This window comes from Pongo pygmaeus, chromosome 3 (assembly GCF_028885625.2).
Source record: "Pongo pygmaeus isolate AG05252 chromosome 3, NHGRI_mPonPyg2-v2.0_pri, whole genome shotgun sequence".
NCBI lineage: Eukaryota > Metazoa > Chordata > Mammalia > Primates > Hominidae > Pongo > Pongo pygmaeus.
The window spans coordinates 168921468-168940756 of record NC_072376.2 but is presented as its reverse complement, the minus strand read 5'-3'; the positions used below and the strand labels follow the sequence as shown (position 1 = coordinate 168940756).

Sequence of the window (19289 nt, the reverse complement as noted above, 5' to 3'; positions counted from 1 at the left end):
ATGTCTTATTAGAAATGAACTGGGTCACTGTCCAGTCTGTGTACTTTCTTCTGGAAAGCACATCTTCTTTGAGGGGACTGTTCCTTGCTTCTACCTCAGTTCTGCATGCATTAGAGTTCACTCCACCTCCCAGACCACAGGCATGGGAGCTGGGGGAAAGAGAAGCTTTGCCCTGTGTGAGTCTGATGGTGCTGGAAACTGGGACCCAGCCTGAGACAGAAGCTGTTCTACTACAGGAAAGAATAAAGCCAACAACTACAGAGAAGAGGAGATGAGACAAAAAAGATCTCAGAGTGTTCCAGGAATATAGCACTCCAGGAACTGGACCCAGTCCTTGTGGCATCAAAGTTTCCAGGCTCCTCTTTCAAGGCTTTTTGGGCAGTGTTCATTTGAATTCTGCAAGCTAGTAATTCTCCAGTCTATCCCCTCTAGACAAACTTCAGATAGATTTCTGTCTTTGGTCATTAAGATTCCTAACAAATACAATCAATATTTCAAAAACAATACAGGGAGAAAGATTAATACTTTATTATTTTAAAATTTTTGTTTGAAAGTCTTTGTACAGAATAACATAGTGTATTGCATAAAATATTTGAAATAGCTGAAGTTTACAAGTTTATAAAGATGAAACAATGAGATAATGATTACATTAAGTGGTTACATTAAGTCCCAGGGGAAATTGAATTTTTAGTAGGAAAACACCCTATGTACAATGTTACTATTTAAATGAATTCTTTCTCATCTTAACGCTTAGTCTTGTCACAAACGAGGTAATCAAATTATTTCTAGAATTAAATCAGAGCATTGTGGTGCTGAACAATATCTGTATACATATATTAAAACTGTATTTATGAAAATTCATAGAAAATAAAAAATAGACTGTGAAACCAGTATTCTTCATAGATTTTGCAGACGATTTTAATCTGATTCATCACTGCTGAAGTAGGAGCTATCACAGTATTCAGCTGTATATAAAAATTTGTGAATGGTTGGGTTCATCTTCGGTATCCAGTGTCGGGGAATCAGGTATGTTGAAAGATTAAATAAATCTACGAATACCTTGTACCTATCACTGGAAAAACATACATGAAGATATGTTACACTGGTTGAAATGAAATATTTAAAATTTTCAATTAGAAAATTTATTTCTCAGACATTTTCCATAATTAGTATTCAATATTATAATATATATTGCATGTTGTCTATATCATATATTAAATTAGGTATTATGTAGTATTAGTATTGATTGCCTACTTTTTATTCCATTTTCAAAGTTTATGCCCATAAAACAGTATTATGTGTTTTAGAACAGGGTGTTTCCTATTAAAACCGAGAGTCTTATTGCTGACACCTTCATAAAGATAAGGATGTGTTCTCATTTCCTACTTCTGAAGGATGCTATGCAAGGTAATACATTTAAAGCATACAGAGTCTTAGATGCTCATTTGGAAATATTTCCAACTGAAAAGATGCCAAATAACTGCCCTGAAGGGTTTAATAAATTGAAATGCCATCTTAGACTCATAATAAATGTCCATGAAGTAGTTTTAACACTAAAATTGCTTTTGTGTTGTTAGTCAACAATTTTAACTGTTGCAGTTTTATGGAGGAAGAACATTTGCCTTTGAAGTCAAATAAATCTGGGTTCAAATTCTGGATCTATCACCTACAATTCAAGGACCTTTGACAAGTTTAAACTTCAATGCCCCAGTTTCTAACTCTATAAAATGAAAACTTCAGTCCTTCCTTTTGGTCAGGTCTTTTTAAAACTGAGATAACAACATGCTAGAGATGTCGTTTGTGTTAATTATTCCCACCACCCACTGATGTGTGTGCTCATTTGGTATAGGCAGTTATCAACTGTTTTGTGCTTACAGAATTTATTTCCAGGGAAAGTGAAAATGTCTAAAAATGATGAAAATTTAAACCTGTGTATTTTAGAAACCAACCAATCTGGTAATAACAGTAGGGATGAAAGCAATGTGCTGTAAAGATTTGAGGTGGGGCTAAATGCAAATGTCTAATTTATTCTTGAATTGATTCTTCTTTTTCAAGGGACCATAGAAGTTTTTCAGTTTCCAGATGTATCCATTTGTCCATTTATCTATGATATTGTGAATATCAAAATAAGAATGTACATCCCTTAGAAACCTCTCTAGCATTTTTTAAGTCCTCAATAAATGTTGATCTCTTTCCTTGTAAACACTTTAAAAGGGGCACTTTAAAAGGGGCACTCTCTGGAGTAGATGGAAATAGTTTTATAATATAAAATAGAGTCATATCAGAAAACAAGACGCCACTTTAACTGTGTCATTTACCTAGCCGGGAAGACGTTCGTAGAATTAATGATAAATGTTTTAGTCTGGTCAGAACTTGAGCCACAATGAGTTGAAGACTTTTCTGCCTGGATGTAAGCAGTGTTAAACCCTTTGTGTCCTCACATATCATGCAGGCATTGATACCATATCCCTTTTCATACAGGATCAAAACAGTGAAGGTTCATAATTAAAGATTTTATAAAATGACCACCGAAAGACTGAATTGGAATATTCTAACTACCATATCCCTTTTCATACAGGATCAAAACAGTGAAGGTTCATAATTAAAGATTTTATAAAATTACCACCGAAAGACTGAATTGGAATATTCTAACTACAAACATGTTGTTAGTAGTTCAGACAGGAGCAAATAAAATGGCTTTTTCTTAGATAACAAATGTATAGATGGAGAAACAAATTGTTGGTGACTGCCACCAGGAAGAAAGGAAAATTTCCCCACCTACCTCACGGTTGATCGCAGGTAGTGATAGCCTGAGGAACCACCGGTGCCAGCTTTGCTGCCCAGCATTCTGTGCACCATGCACACATGGTTGTCTAGGCAAACATACAAATTTACTCCATGGATATTCTTCCACCATTAGTTCCACAATGTTCTAACAACAAGGGGTTGGTAATGATAATTGCTTCTGAGAAAATGCTGACAACTAACCCTCGGCCATATGGAAGGCTCATACATGAGAGCCGGATGAGACTGTGAGGTTGCCTAGCGCTCCACCTGCTTCAGGCTACATGCATTTCACTCCACCCTTCATTGCATTTAGCCCATGGATACAATAGAAGAGACCAGGATCATAATATGACTCATGAGCCCATGCCACCTTTGCCTTTATGGGTCCTTCATTTAAAAAAATAAGAAAAACTATTAAAATTAAAAATTAAAAACTGCATTGGCATAAAGGCAAATATATTACTCTTATATAATAAAATTTTTTTGACCTAAAGTTTAATTTTTCCTTCAGATTTTAAAATAAAACATTTTCATGAGCCCCCAAAAGTATTGTGGGCCTTAGGTACTGTGCCTAGCGTGCACATGGATAAGTTGGCCCTGGGAGAGAGTGATGGCCAAGCTGATTTGTATGAAAGAACACACCCACACACAAAGGAGGGGGAAAGAGAGAAAGTGGGCAGGAGGACACCCAGAAGACCAAGATAAAGAGCACAGGAACAGCATCTGGGGAAGCAGCATGGGGTGAGTGGGAAGGACTTACATCTCCATTTGGTCATCAGTGAATCTATGTCCATAAGAGAAGTCAGCAATTGAAAAGGCACCTGGAACCTAGGCTCTTCCCTAACAAAAGAGGAAAAAGAAGAATATATTCAAGTAAATTGAGTGTGTTAGAAGGAGCATGAGTTTGACAATCAGTTGGCCCTGGAAACAAATGTCAGCTTTGCCTGTGAGGAGCTGTGGCAGCTTTGGCTTATTTTCTCAGTCTCAGTTTCTTCGTCTCAAAGATGAAATAATACTACTCAACTTGCAGTGTGTGTTTGAAGCCTAGAAAAGTCCATGTAATATACATGAAGTAATCACCTAGAGTCACACCTAACATTGGTTCTTATTAAAAGGGAGACAGGTGCACTATTACAGATTTCCCAGCCGAAAATAGTCAAACACTACTAGGCAAAGGTATTAAAACACAAAAGGAAAAACCACTTTTCATTTCTTTTCATTTGTTTTGTTTTGCTTTGTTTTTTATTTCTTTTGTTTTGTTTTGTTTTTTGTTTTTTTTTGTTTTGTTTTGTTTTGTTTAACATCTATTTCTTCAACTTTCTCAGCATATTTTCTACTTAGGACACATATGCCTAACTGGCATACATTTACTTGAGTTTAGGAAAAGAGTCAAAAGATTTTGTTTATGTTGCCATTTCGAAGAAAGATTTGAGAAGATTTTAAAAATTAAATACACAGAAGCATGACAGCCTGTAAATATAGGTATTTTTTCTAGTGTGATATTTATTGTTCTGACACATTTAGTTCATGAACCCTGAGGATGGGACCTTCATACAATAGAGTAGGAGTGAGTCAACATTTCAGGAATACTTCAAACATTTTAGACAATGAAGCTAATTTTACTTGAAATTGCTGAATAAGTGGTACAGTTTGCAAGTTATTTTCACTTCATGCATTTTTTATTTTCTTAAACAGGAATAATCTTAGAACACTGTTTAATGATAGAACACATTTCATGAGTGAATCTGTGAGAGAGTAAACTGGCCATTTAGGACACTTAGTGTTACATAGTGCTGTTTAGAATTCAGTTAAAAAGGATATTTGATTAATTTGTGCAGTGTTTAACCCCTTTTAACCCTGTTCAGGGAAAAAATTATGCCTTTACTATTTAAAAAAAAACAAGGGGGGGGGGCATAAAACTTCATTACTAATTATCTTCTAAGTTTTCTCCAAAAACTAAATTATTGCATTAAACTATGATTGTAATTTTTAGGCTTTATACTGGATATGTTATCCATATCCACCCCTCAATTTTAACTTCAATCTCTTTTCGGATTTGCTTTACCTGTAAAAATATATCATCAGTGCTCCCTGAAGTGCTCTGTATGACAGCCGTCTTTCACCTGCAAAATACATAGTAAATTTAAATCTTTTAGGTCATTTAAGGTAATTTTGTAATAATTTGGCATCGTCATCTTAAAAAACTTAATGGATTACATGTGTTTAGAAATCAATATAAGTTTCAGTTTACATTTTTTATCCCTTAGGTTGAATTTGTAAACACATCACTTAAGATACAATTTTAACATTTGATTTTAAAAAACAAACTAAAAATGTACATATTTTAAATTTTCAAAACCTTCAAATAGCATGTTAAGAAAACCTGATTTTTCTAGAAAATACTTGACTTTCATAATAAAATTCATTTTCCGAGTAAAATAATATATGTCTTTCATTTCAAAAAAGTAGTGATGTGTTATAAGCATCATTTCAAAGTAGTTTTCATTAATTCACTTGACATTATTTAACTTGTTTTTAATGAGCACTATTATGTAAAATCATATATGTGTGCTCTAATGAAAGACTTTCTCCTTGCTGCAGCAAAACAAGATTTTGCTATTCTTTACTGAGATTTGTTTTTTTTAGAAAACAGAAGCTAACAACCTTTAAGCTTATAAAACTTAATACCAATTTCATATATTGCTATGTTTTGTACTTGTGTTATAAAAATTAATTTTTACTTTTATTCTGCATATTTCCAAAAAGGTTTGGGATGTTTTACAATAAAATTCTAAGTCAAAATGAACACAAAAGTTTAGAAATGAAAGTACTGATTTTATGGCTCAATAAGTTTCAGGAACTAACAGCTCAGTACCAATTGTGCCAAAAGTCTACATGTATGCTTTTCCTGGTCTCCTAGTCAGTCAAGCAGATTTGTATGAAAGAACTCACCCACACACAAAGGAGGGAGGAAGAGAGAAAGAGGGCAGGAACATTCCAAGCCCAGAGAACACATAAAAAGACTCGTTGGTGATAAATCCAAATAACTAAACTTAGCTAATAAAAGAAACTTAGTATGGCTGGACCACATGAATATGAGATCATAAAAGGCCTTACAGAACACCTTAAAGATTTTGTCTTAATCCTAAAACAATGGGGTGACATCAATACTTGCTCTCACGGTAGCTATTCCTTCCTTTTCTTACCTCTACCATAGTGTTTACTATTACAACGATTTGTCTTCATTTCTGTCCCTATTAGGCTGTGAACTACTTGAGAAACTATATGCAACTGATCTTGATATCCCTTATATCTGGCAGAGACTATAAAATTTTTTTTCTAATGTTTTTGAAATAATCTGGGCATGGAAACCTGTTAAAATAGGTTTATCACCAAAAACATTTACTCCATTTTTGTTTCTATCAGTAGAATATCAATTTTCATTCTATTTCTCCCAAGTAAGGCTTGATAGTCTTATAAAATGATGTCTTGATCTCATATTCACACATTCCAGGGAAAAGATTCATAAAGTAAAAATACCTACCTTTACTAAGGAGATGTTCATGACGTTTCTCGTCAAATAAGGACAGTAGCACCTCTTTTTGCTTCTGAAATTCAGCCACCTGTTCCTCTTTTTCTTCAGACTCTTCCTTAGCCTTTAGGAAAAATATGGCATTAATAGTCCTGAGAGAGAATAAGTAGATTGATATTTTAGAAAACTTTGCTTATGAGGAAAGGACTTGTGGTTGCAGAAATGTTGTACTTTTAATATTTACTGTATCATCTAATATTACTATTTGGAAATTATGTCTTATGAGAAGGAATCTTCCACATACTCAGTGGTTCTATCCTTTTATTTAAGTTTAAATGATTTCTCAATATTAAATATTATCTTCATAAATATAATGAGCAATGGACTCAGATGGACAAAATTGGAGATAACTACCAGCAGTTAATAATGACCTAATTTTAAACAAGAATAATTTAACACAGGAAGTAAGGTAACTTCACTTAGAAAAAGTTAAGAATTCCTAGTCAGAAGAACTATTAACTCTATTGAAATTCTATATTCTATATTCAGTGTTGAATTCTGTAAATACAATTTCTTAGATATTTCTCACTCATGTTTTATTCATTTTCTATCTATCTATTGATTGGTTTAAGAAAATTCTTATTTTTCTGCCTACAACACATATTCTGCTTATAAGCCAATTAATTGAGCTGGGGCAAATTATTTAACCCAATTATTTCCAATTCATCAGAACAACCACACGATGTAGTACTAACCTATAGGCATATTATTTCAAATTAATTATTTATTTATTCAATATATGTCATGCTAAGATGATAGAGATAAAATTGTGAGCAAAAATTGAGAGTCGTGATATTATACAGGAATTACCTGGTAGGAATAAGACATTGAACAAATAATCACCCAGTCATTAAATTACAACCATAGACTATGCTATATGTCATAACTTAAAGGAATAAGGAGTTTAGGAAAGACCTTTCTAAAGAAGTTTTCCTTGAGCCAAGATCTTAAGAGTGGGAAGGAGTTAGATGGGAAAGAACATTCCAAGCCCAGAGAAGAACACATAAAAGGACTCCTTGGTGGTAAATCCAAAGAACTAAACTTAGCTAATAAAGAAACAGTATGGCTTGACCACATGAATGTGAGATCATTAAGGCCTTATAGGCCACGTTAATTTTATCTTAATTCTAAAAACAATGAGGCACCATCAAAAGGCTTTACACAAAAGGGAGATGTGATCAGATTTGCCTTCTGAAAAGATTATTCAGACTGCAGTGTGGAGACTAAATTGGAATAGAGGCATACTGGGAAGGTGGGGGAGCACAGTTAAGATATTATTATAGTCCAGGTGAAAAACGATGGAGGGTTGCACTTGAGTGGTAGTGGTAGATGAAACGATGATATTTGAGAGCTAATAGGTAACATTGGTAGGACTTGATGATAGCTTGAAGAAGTGGTGAAACAAGAGGGTGGAGCCAAGGATCACTGATTGATAAGGGTCTGACGACAGCCTAGATGGATTATGGGAGAAAAAAATTCTTTAATGCAGAGAAGACAATGTTAGTAAGAGAGTGGATGGAAGGGGAAATGTTCAAGTTTGGTTTTATTGGTGTGTTTTCGAGAGGACCAGGAGGAAATATCAAGTAAGGTATTATATACATGTTCTGAAATCTAACGGGATATATAAACCAGAGATAAATGTTTGAGAATTATGGTGGCTAAGTAGATATTGAAGCAGTGGGTATAAATGACACCATCTAATGAAAGAGTATAGAGATAGAACAGAAAGGATCTAAGCCAATGGACTTCAAAACTCTATCATTCATTGGTCTGAGAGAGAAATAAGAGCAAGCAAAAGAGATAGAGAAACAAGGGCCGGAGAATTAGAAGCAAACATAATGGTATGTACTAAATCCAAGAGAAAAGAATGTTCAAGAAAGAATAAGTAGTAGTCATTAGTATTGAATGTTTCTGCGAGGTCAACTAAGTTAAGATTAAAAATGGCCATTGGATTTGTGTTCATGAAATCCACATGAGAATGACGGTACAGGAAGACAGCTTGAAGTAAGCTGAGGATTAGCTGAGAGATAATTATTCTGACTTCTGTTTTCAATGCTTTACAAGTATTTATTTAATTTCCTGTTCATAATAATCTTATGAGTTAGATATTCTTATTTTTCTATTTTGCCAATGCTGAAAGATAGGCTAAGAGAGGTGCAGTCACTTGTTCTCTGTCACATAGTTGTTTAAGAAGTGGAGGTGGAACTGGAACCCAAGTAGCGTGACTTCAAAGTCTATGCTTTCAGCACTACCTGATGCAACCTCTCAAGATGTAGAATTTAAACAAGTCTTCCAGGAAATTTAGTCATACCAAGAGGATGAGAGACCTGAAAGATCAGGGCAATGAGCAATCAACAGTATCTTTTAAGTAGGAGAAAACTGACATTGTCTGAGAGCTGCCAGAAAGCACCCAGTAAATATACAAGAGCAAAAACAAAGCTACAGGGTTAAATAGATTTGGTTCGTTAGTCCACTGTGGGCCTAGTTCTGTCTAGAATTGGTTCTAATATAGAATTTTCAATAGAAATGAAAAAATAATATTAATCTCAGCTAGTTATTGTAGACAAAATTCTCTCGTGCAATGAAGGTCTTATTTTAGTATAATATTTATCACACATAAAGAAAATGAAATCAATCATGTAACATAGCCCAAGAAAATACATTTGTCTAAGAAAAAAATATGAGAAAGAGGAAAGGTTAAGAGAAAAGCAAAAAATAATTAAAATAAAATTTTGAATATTTCTGTATTAAATTTATATTAACTCATGTCATCTAAATACCTGAATCCTTATGAATTCCTCTTCCAGGCCTCTGGTGATATTTTTTTCAAGCTTTACCCAGAAGTTAAATCCATGTGGCTCTAAACCTGGAGTTCTTTCCAGCCATGCCTTAAATAAACATTATTTTTTAAGTGAGTACATGGTAAAATTATGTAAAATGCATTGTAACTGACATGTATAAACTTAAAACAAGAAATCTTCATGGTTTCCAGAAACATATGCTACAAGTTTTATTTGTAAATGTTTTTTATTTCTCTTCAATTTCTTCATTTATGAAATAATTAATATATTCAATTTTCTTAATTTTTATGGTAACCATTAATAATGTTTACTCTTTATTTCTTAAGAAATATATGATTACAGAAATTCCAATTGTCTTTTATAAATCTATAAACATATCTAAACATATGTTCTATCTAAACATATTTAAAGAGTATATTCTTAATAATTATTTTACTGATATATTCTGTTTATTCTCAAGTTACTTTATGTCACAGGAGCTGAAGAAATTATGATACGTATAATATACGATCTCTTCTAAATTCATGGGCACTGTATACTTAGCAACTTTGAAATTAACCATCCATGCAATTACTTTGAGATTTTAAAATGTTTTTAAATCTAGAAATAAAACTAAATTCATGTACCTCTGTGAGTTCTCATTTAACCTATACTTATTATAATTCTGAAATTAGCTTTGTAATTCTTTTTCTCCCTATTCTTATATGCCATTATTTGGCATTATATATAATACATTAACCTAAATCCACATTTACAATACCCAGAGGATTAATGAGCAGAGTATAATTCAACACAAGAAAAGTTAATTTGCAGAAGAAAAGGCTTTGTAATGGAAACCAAGACAATATAATCTTTGTTTAATAATCTATTTTTGAAGAAAAAATTAATAATTCCTAAAGGCTACTTACAGACCTTTAGGGAATTTGGATATGAAGGGAACATTTTCTGGGGTGTGTATTCTTAGTGATTTAGTTCAGCTAAGAAAAATACTAAATAACTGGAAATTTTCAATTACAGAATATTTTAAAACAATAAATCTCACTAAATAATCACACTCAGTCTAAAAATCAGCTAATTAAGTGTTACTTGGTAGGGATATTTAAGGAATTGTTTTACTGAGATGACAAGGTTATCAAATATTAATATACAATTGATTACATAAGTATTTCTGAAGTTCTCAGCAGGGTTCCTGACATTTTCAATATTTTAGTAACATGAATTTACAAATTCACGTATTTTTATGAATTCTTTCTATCCTTATTTCCACTGAATGTAACTCAGTTTTTATATGAGTTTTTAAAATTCTGATTTAGCAAAAGCTAAACTAAGAAGACGTATTGAGTTAAACTTTAGAGATTGTATGAATCCATACCTCCACTAATTCCAGAAGTGTCTTTTCCTGCTCAGACTTAAGTAGCAGTTCATTTTCTTCTCCTTTGAAGTTATCACGATAATGTCTTCTGTTATAAGGGACTCTCATGTTCTGAAGAACACCTATCTTGTTTTCTAATAGTCGGAATTGCAAACTCTGGAAGCCTGATGCTGGAGATAAGTACTCTCTTTGAGATTAAATGGGGGAAGGAAAGGCAAGGGAAGGGAAAGAGAGGAGAGGAGAAGAGCAGAGAAGAGGACAGGCGAGGGGAGGGGGGAGGGGAGGGGAGGGGAGTCGAGAGGAGAGGAGAGAAGAGATGAGCTGACATTATCAATCACCATAATGGTTTCTTCTATTATAAGAGATTGTAGAGATTGTCAGTTTTACTCTCTTGGATGTCAAGAGCAGATACACACAATTGTCTAGAGTTAGACCTGTGATTTGACTCACTGAAATCAGAAAAGTGAGCTACTTAAATATCATCGGATATCAGAAATGTTATTACTCCCACTCTCCATATTATATCCTTATGAATGTCTTTCATTTCACTGCTGCTAAGACTTTAACGTTTTAAATTCACCACAAATTCTACTTTTCCTTTGTCAGACATGTTCAGGACATTGCTTGTTACATCCTACACCCAATGGAAGTTTCTAAAACTTTTTTATTCTCATATTTTGGTAAGAAAAAAGCTATCTATATGGTATTGCCTTGAAATGTACAGGTAAAATTTATGGTTTAATCCATAACTTCTACTTTGATTGACATGCTTCTGTATATATCGCTCCTGTTTTTTTATATTTTTTTAATTTAATTACATATATTTTATTAGCTATTTTAGTCAATGTGCTAAGTTGTCTAAAATTCTTTTTGGAGAAAAACAGGACACACAGTGCTGAATTTAAATTAATTGATCATATTATGCTTACATGTAAAAATGAATAATAAAATATCTTTAATAACTTCTCAGATGCTTTGTGATTGAAGACCCCTAAGTCCATATAGTGACAAAGTGTTAGTAAGACAGGCTCCTCATGGCACACAACACACACATGCTGCTTTTAGCCCACCAAAATGAGAAAGTAAATTCCATCACATTTTTTAAAATGCCAAAGGTGCACACCTGAAGTCATTGAAGTCCAAGGCTGTCATGGTCTCGAGAATGGAAAACTGCTGCACCAGCAGTTTCAGGATCACTGACACTCGGTGCATCCGAGAAACAACCTTAAGCATGTTCCTTTCATCTCTGACCTGATGGTTAAGAAATGAAACACTGAGTTAGCAATGCCGACCTCTAGAAAATACAAAATAGACAATGGCATTGCATTCCCATTAATTTTGTCTCTAATTTTGTTTTAAAGAGAAACTTTGAAACTAAAATTTGCCAAGAGTATATAACAGTTCTGAATTGTGTGCAAGGAATTTCTACAAAATAAGAAATTTTTTCTTTCTTTGACAATAGAAAATTATATAGAAGCAAGGTAGAAGTAAATTCTAGAATACAAACCCCCACTGATTTCAAAACAAGTTTCTCTTTTAGTTTTGTTTCAAAGAACAGAGGTCAAGATAACACAGGAACTTCTGGGTGAGGATTAAACAACATGTGGATCAATCTACTCTTTACTGAGGGCCAAAGTTGACACTGACACAAACAGGAAGTGGATTCATACAGTCAGGAAGAGTCCCATCTGTATGTATGTGCTCTGTCTCCTAGCCCTTCTTGGAGCAGGGACTCAGAGGTAGAGGACCCAAGGAAGGATCCTCAGAGCCATAGCAAGAGGAAGCAGGGTGGGAGATGGAGAAGTGCACCTCAAACTCCTGCCATCACTGGAAGCTTTCCCTCCTCTCCTCTCACTCTTTGTCCTCCTGTCCTTTTCTTCCCCATTCCCCCATTCCCCTTTTCCCCCTTTTCTTCCTCTTTTTCTTCCTCCCACCACTCATTCTCTACTGCCTCCTTTTCTTCCTTTTTCACTTTCCGTATTATTGCCCCCATCTTCCTGCAGCTAAGGTTCAGTAGAAATACAATTCTGGTACCTGTTAATTAAAGGACCCCATTAGCTTGGTAATCCACCATCATTTATAACATCTTTGTGGGTGGAAATGAGTTCTAAACAAGGGACTTGAAACTGAAATTTGAAAGGAACCTTAAAGTCACATGTAATTTCGAAATAGCAATAGAAAAATATGACTGAACTCCTCATTCATTCATAAAATGTCTGTTTGTTGTATCATTAAACATTAAGACCACCATTTGGTGTTAATGTTTTTCTCTCATTAATAATACTTTCCATATCTTCCAAAAATATATATGAAACCAATATTGTGACATAAGAACTTACATGGCCATTCTGAAAGATCTCTCGAACAGAATCCAATTCCCAGAGGATTTGCTTAAACCAGAGTTCATAAGCTGTAATACGGAAATCATTGTCAGTTGGAAAGTTATGGGAGCCTTTTTGGCCATTATTATATGAAAGATTAGTTTAACATGTTGAAAGAGAAATTAAAATGTTACCTTAAAATCAATAAATGTAAATATAATTCCGTTGTATGCCAGAAATAAATGTTAGTGTTAAAGTTGTAATAGCCTCCTTTTATTAAATGTTTTAATATGCTAGGCATGTTACCTAATGCTTCATATTCATTATTATTACACTAACTCCTCTCAACAAATGCATTTTTAGGTCTTTAAAGATATAGCACATAACCTAATTCTAGCTTCCTCTATGGAAGCTGGAAGTATGTGGGGAAGCAGAAGTGATAATCAACTTCAACTACACACTGAGAAATTAATATTTCCTAACCTAAATGAAAGACTGTAGGATTTTAAGGACTTGAAAACACAAAGCTAAGTTACTTAAAATGCAGCATTTTGTCTGTTTGTTTTATTTGTGAAAATCCTAGCAACTCGTAGACTTAGCACATACGGGAAAGTGGCCAGATGTCTGTGGTCAAAGGAAAATGGCAAAGCTTGGTATTACTGTAACAGCTAATTCCCAGGGGGAACTTTGTTACAATTGAGTCCACATTATCCAGTAGATCATCTTTCAGAATTTCCATGAGTCCAAGGTTTATTTGTTCAAACCTGAATTCTGCCAAAGCTTTTCTGTTGAAGGATTAAGTTTGTTCTCCCCCTTTACTAGGGGCTGTCAAACAGTAACATTGGCATTAAAGAAAAGTGATATAGTAACGACATTTGGAAGAAGCATAGTTGGAATCAATCTATCTGAAGTTACTGGCTGTGTCAATTGGGGCAAAACCATTTTCTTTAACTTCAGTTGACTCACTTGTAAAATGATCAGTTACCCAACTACAATTGGAAACCTATGATTCAAAACCTTAAGACTTATAGCAGTATGATAGACATGGATAGATATTTTGACTCCTTTATGTTGCTAGATGATTCATAGCAAATATAAATGGTTCTCCCCATTGATTTGTCCTTCCCATAATATTCTATGTCACTAGAAACTAAGGACTTACTCATATTCATCCATTTTTCTTCAGTACCTAGCACAGTGTCAGGCACAAAGTAAATATTGGGTGATTATTTTTATTTTTATGAATAAATTAAATAGACAATGTAATAATTAGATGAGCATAGGAAGTCAATAATCTCAGAGATCTTCAGTGTATCCTATTTGGTTCTATCATATGGATAAAGGCAATGTTTCCATAATAATTAAGAGAATCCAATTATAACCCTAAGTTACGTTTAAAAAGATTTTGGGGGACCTAATTTTTATATTTGAGCAAAGAACAATCAAACATTTATTGATCAGTTCATGCATATCTTTTTTAACCCTATGTAACCACTGCCTACATGTTATAACTAAAGAATAGAAGAAAAGAGTTTTTATAAAATAATGATAGCTACCATTTATTGCATGTTTATTACGTGCTATACCTCGGGCTAAATGCTTAATGCACATTATCTTATTTATCTTCATAGGAACTCTGTAAGTGAGAGCATCAGTAATTCTGTCCATTTTACATATGGGAAAATGGAGGTCCTGAGATCTAAGCAACTTGACCAGAGTCACACAATTTATAACAATAGAATTAAGATTCTAAACAATTTTTAATCTCTCCATTTTACATATGGGAAAATGGAGGTCCTGAGATCTAAGCAACTTGACCAGAGTCACACAATTTATAACAATAGAACTGAGATTCTAAACAATTTTTAAATTCCTAATTTATGCCACCATACCATGATTCTTCTCCTATTGATATTGCCTTGGTATAAGCCATCAATAAAAGTATAAACATAAAAACAGGAGAACTGACACATTAAGCCAGTTTTTTAACTTTTAATTTCTTTAGTAGAAAGAGTTTATTAATTTAGTCAATCACATTGGAAAGCATCCATTTGAGGAAAGAACACAAAGAATTGGTAAGGCAGGGAAACACATCTAGATCTGGGGCACTGGCAGGCAACAGTGATTGGGCTCCAGTCATTCAGAGGTCAGTATAGTGGTACTGAAAAGCTTAAAGTAAATGTTACTAATATTTTGGGGTCACAGACCTCTTTAAGATAATATTCATGAAAATTTGCACATAATTTCAGAGTTCAGGGACCTTCTAAACTTCTGAAGTCATGAATACACAGGCTAAAAAAAAAACCCACTGCCCAGAAATTATTATAGAAATCTGGAAAGGATAAACATACATTTTTGGACAAAATTTATATTTTTCTTTATTACCAGATTTGTATAGGATTATGTCAATCCAGCATAAATTTCAATGATCTTGAAAATAGTTTTTTTAGTGTTCCAAAGTGAGAAACATAACATCTTCACTTGCGAATTCCTAGTGAAATTCCAAGAGGCAGAAAGTCCCCTTGGAGTTAAGAACAAAGCTAAAGTCCTACTTTACCTATTAGCAGAGAAGAGTAACATAAAGAAGACTATTGAAATCCTTATATGGGTCCTATGAGAATTTATCTGGCAGCAAAATATTCTCAAACATTTCTAACAGAGGTGATTCCATGATCTTTCATCATTTTGTAGTTTAAAAATTGTAGCTTTCCTCGTTATCAATGAGAAATGCCTGTGGAATATTGTCCAAAACCTTTGTGCAACTTACCTTGATGAGTTATGATGAAAAGATGTTCATCATGGATTTTATTTCCTTTTGTTTCACTTTGCAGTTCTTGTGCATTCAAAACTTTTTCCAACTTGAAATGAAAAATAAAAAGCCTGTCTGAAATTGCAGAACTTTGTTTTTATCAACTTTAGTAAGAAGTAGAATATAATAATGAAAAATGCTCCTCCAAACCCAAAATTCTCAGAAACCAATCTAGTTTCTTTTAAACAATGGATGAATCTCATCATAAAGAGTGAATTGAATTTGTGATTTTTATTCTTCTCAGAAAATTTCTATTTGGTAGGATTTTATCATAATAAATCCTATTAAGCTCTTTGAGACATCATATCCCTCTTCATGAAATGAATATGATGAAAACTTGAAAATTTGCTGAGCTGACTATGCATTTGGCATTCTTTTATTCCCCTAAAGAGCCTATTCTAAGAATATTTTAACATTCTTTATCAGTTCCTCCTTAGAAACTCACCGATGAAGACATCAAGGACTAATCATTTTGCCTCTTAAAAAAAAATAGGAGACAAACAGGCTGAAACTTGGCCCAGAATAATCTCTCAATACCTCATTCATTAACATCCCTCTTTATATGTTAATGATTTTAAGAAAATTCTCGGTGTGCCTTTTACATTTCGACTTTATGATAAGAGATTTAAGGGAGAACTTTTTCAAGATACATTTGCAGTTATCTAGGCTGACATTTATTAACCATGTCTTATTTATACAAGTTGCACAATGCCTGTGAATTATCCACAGTGTATCTTATCATGTATACGCCTCTGCCCAGATTCTGGATTCTCTGCTCTTACTTCCACCGGAGATATGAAATTTATCCTATAAGTCTCTTGAATTATTCTAACAAAAGTTGAAAACGTAAAAGTGTTTATGAATAAAAATATCCTTGGGTCCAGAAAACGATTGGTGACTTTCCCTCATTCCAAGAAATAAAATCATAAAAAGTCACTTGGCAGAATTGAGTGCCTAACAATGGACACCAAACCCTGTAAGGACCCTGCCACTTACATGCAGGTAGTTCCCATAGATAAGACCTCCTTTGCTGGCTCTATTCACACCAGTTTGTGATTTGTCTTCTTCACTGCCTTCTACGGGGAGATTTTTAAAAGTATATCTGCAAATTTAATAAATCAAGAGAGAAAATAGTGCTTTAGAAAACACAGTTAACTAATGATACGGGTGATTAAAATTCTTATTGCAAATTTTCTTTAGAGTAGGTTGTTAGACAAAGGAATAAAGGTGACAGTTTTCAATGCTCCTTAAATTCAGAAATTAAAATGCTCACACCTGATACTTCTAAAAGCCAAAACCCACTTAGAATAAAGGTAAATACTCACCCAAAGTTGTTTCCTAAAAATGGGCACCCACTCATGGTGAAAAGGCACTGTCTGAGAAGCACGGAGGTTTGACTCTAGGCAGATGCTATCATTGACCTTCCCAGATGTTCTACAGCTGCCTTTTATGTATCCTGCTTAACCTGCATCAGCCAATCAGCATGCTTCTTGTACTCTTAGCTAACTTCTTATTTCCATTGGTACAGAACTGAACCTCTGTAAACTTTAGAGTGGATTTATGTTGGGCACAGTTCATTTGCTAAGAGTGAGTGATCTGCCAAATTGAGTTGTATGACTTGCCAAGTTCTGCTTTTATATTTAAAGTAACAAACATCCAATGAATCAACAGAGGCCAAGTTAAAAAAATTACATTTATTCAATCCCAAGAAAACATTTGGCATAGTATTAGGATACATAAGACGATGAGCTTGTAAAAAACAAATATGTATTCTCTCAAATTTGAATATTCTCACAGCTTCTAGACCAAAAACTGAAATTTAACACCTCTAGGGAAATTAACTGTATAATAAAGTCTGGGTACATGCTCAAAGCCCACTTCCATTCAATCATCAGAGTTCTTCTGACCTAAATATCATGTAATAATCAGCAGCAGTTAAGCTCTCAACACATTGTGTTGGAATTTAAATGAACATTATCAGTTTACTATTCATCTGTGGCATACCAATGACAGGGTAGCTAGGAGTCATCCACATTAGCATACATTGCCTATATAGAATTTTAAAACAGTAGTTCAAGACCAGCCTGGCCAACATAGTGAAACTCTATCTCTACTAAAAATACAAAAAAATTAGCCAGGCATGGTGGTGCGTGCCTGTAGTCCCAGCTACTAGGGAGGCTGAGGCAGGAGACTCGCTTGAACCCAGGAGGTGGAGGTTGCAGTGAGCCAAGATTGTGCCATTGCACTCCAGCTTGGGCAACAGAGTGAGACTTTGTCTCAAAACAAAAACAAAACAACAACAACAACAAAAACCAATAATAGCCATGTGTCCATAATTGTATACAGTGTCAGTGATAAAAATATTCTTCCTTGAAACATCATTTATTAATCTAAGCTCTATACAATTGCCCCAAGAACCATTAAGCCAGGATAGAAGCTTCATGGCCTTATCCTTAGCATGCCACTGCTACTCACTAAGAACTATAGGCAGAAACAGCACTTAGCCTTTATTTAATCATCTACCGTGATGGAATTTCGTCTAATTAGCCAAAATCATTGGAAGTCAGAAACCTGATTTCTAGTCTTGGCTCTACGACTACCTCTGTAATATGAGAAAAGCTGACTGAATTTCTGTACATACCAATTTCCTCACCAAAATAGAAAGTGTTTAAGCTGATTATAATCTTCAAGATCCTGACCCAGTTTAAAATCTTGATTTTATTACTGAATAATAAATGATATATCTAATACAGAAAGATAAACAACATGCAAATGCCATGTTATAATTGAACTAGAAAATCATCAAAACTATATGCTATACCTGTCACATTTCCCTTGAGTTTTTATGAATGATCCTGGAAATTGCCTACACACTGGATAGGGACCTTATCTGAGAGAGTGGTGGAGTCACTGTTGCTTTTCCTTGTGTCCTGGCTTAGAGTGTTTGGAAGCAGAGAATGGTTAACAGCCCCTCTTTCTCTACATAGTTGTTCAACTGGGTATGTGTTTACAGAGAATAATGCTAAATAATTTATTCCACTCTCTTTACACCTTTTGAGGTGAGAAGTTTCCTTCACTTATTGGTCAACATACTAGTAAAACAAATAAGGAAACAAATTTTCCTATGAATTAGAAAAAATAGATATTTTAGAAACAAAAAATTTTTTAAAGAAATGACATTTCACTCCCAAGCAGTAGTATCAATTCAGTATTTGCTTTTACATCACAAGAACTGATCATTGAAAGACTTGACTTTGGGGCATTGGAGAGATTGCAAGCTAATCTGAAAATAACTTATTTTCTTCATCCAGGAGAGTAACTACAGTGGAAGGCCCCCATACACACACATTCTTATTATTTTTTGCAATAGAAAGCATTATCAAATGTATTACTAGTTATATTCTGGTCATCATATTGCCAATACTTAAATTTTGCCACTTGGAACCGAATTTGTCCATCTGATGATAATCTAATTAGGAAACATATTTATAATCATATTTAGAATTTATTTCTTATTTTTATTTTTATTTTTATTTTTAGAGATGGGGTTTCACTATGCTGACCAGGATGGTCTTGAACATCTGGCCTCAAGCAATCCACCCATCCA

At 33.9% G+C, this 19289-nt stretch overlaps 1 protein-coding gene across 1 annotated transcript; it reads right to left on the bottom strand.

Annotated features, from left to right (window-relative positions):
* Positions 1-504: 504 nt before the first annotated feature.
* TDO2 (tryptophan 2,3-dioxygenase) lies at positions 505-17105 on the bottom strand. The gene is made up of 12 exons (XM_054484552.1): positions 17008-17105; positions 16679-16784; positions 15641-15731; positions 12892-12962; positions 11676-11803; positions 10553-10739; positions 9160-9267; positions 6332-6443; positions 4853-4910; positions 3548-3627; positions 2783-2873; positions 505-1072 (listed from the first exon to the last, which is right to left on the bottom strand). Exons 1-12 carry the CDS (start codon positions 17040-17042, stop codon positions 919-921), a joined length of 1221 nt encoding a protein of 406 aa, XP_054340527.1. The 5' UTR covers positions 17043-17105; the 3' UTR covers positions 505-918.
* Between the last annotated feature and the right edge of the window lie 2184 nt (positions 17106-19289).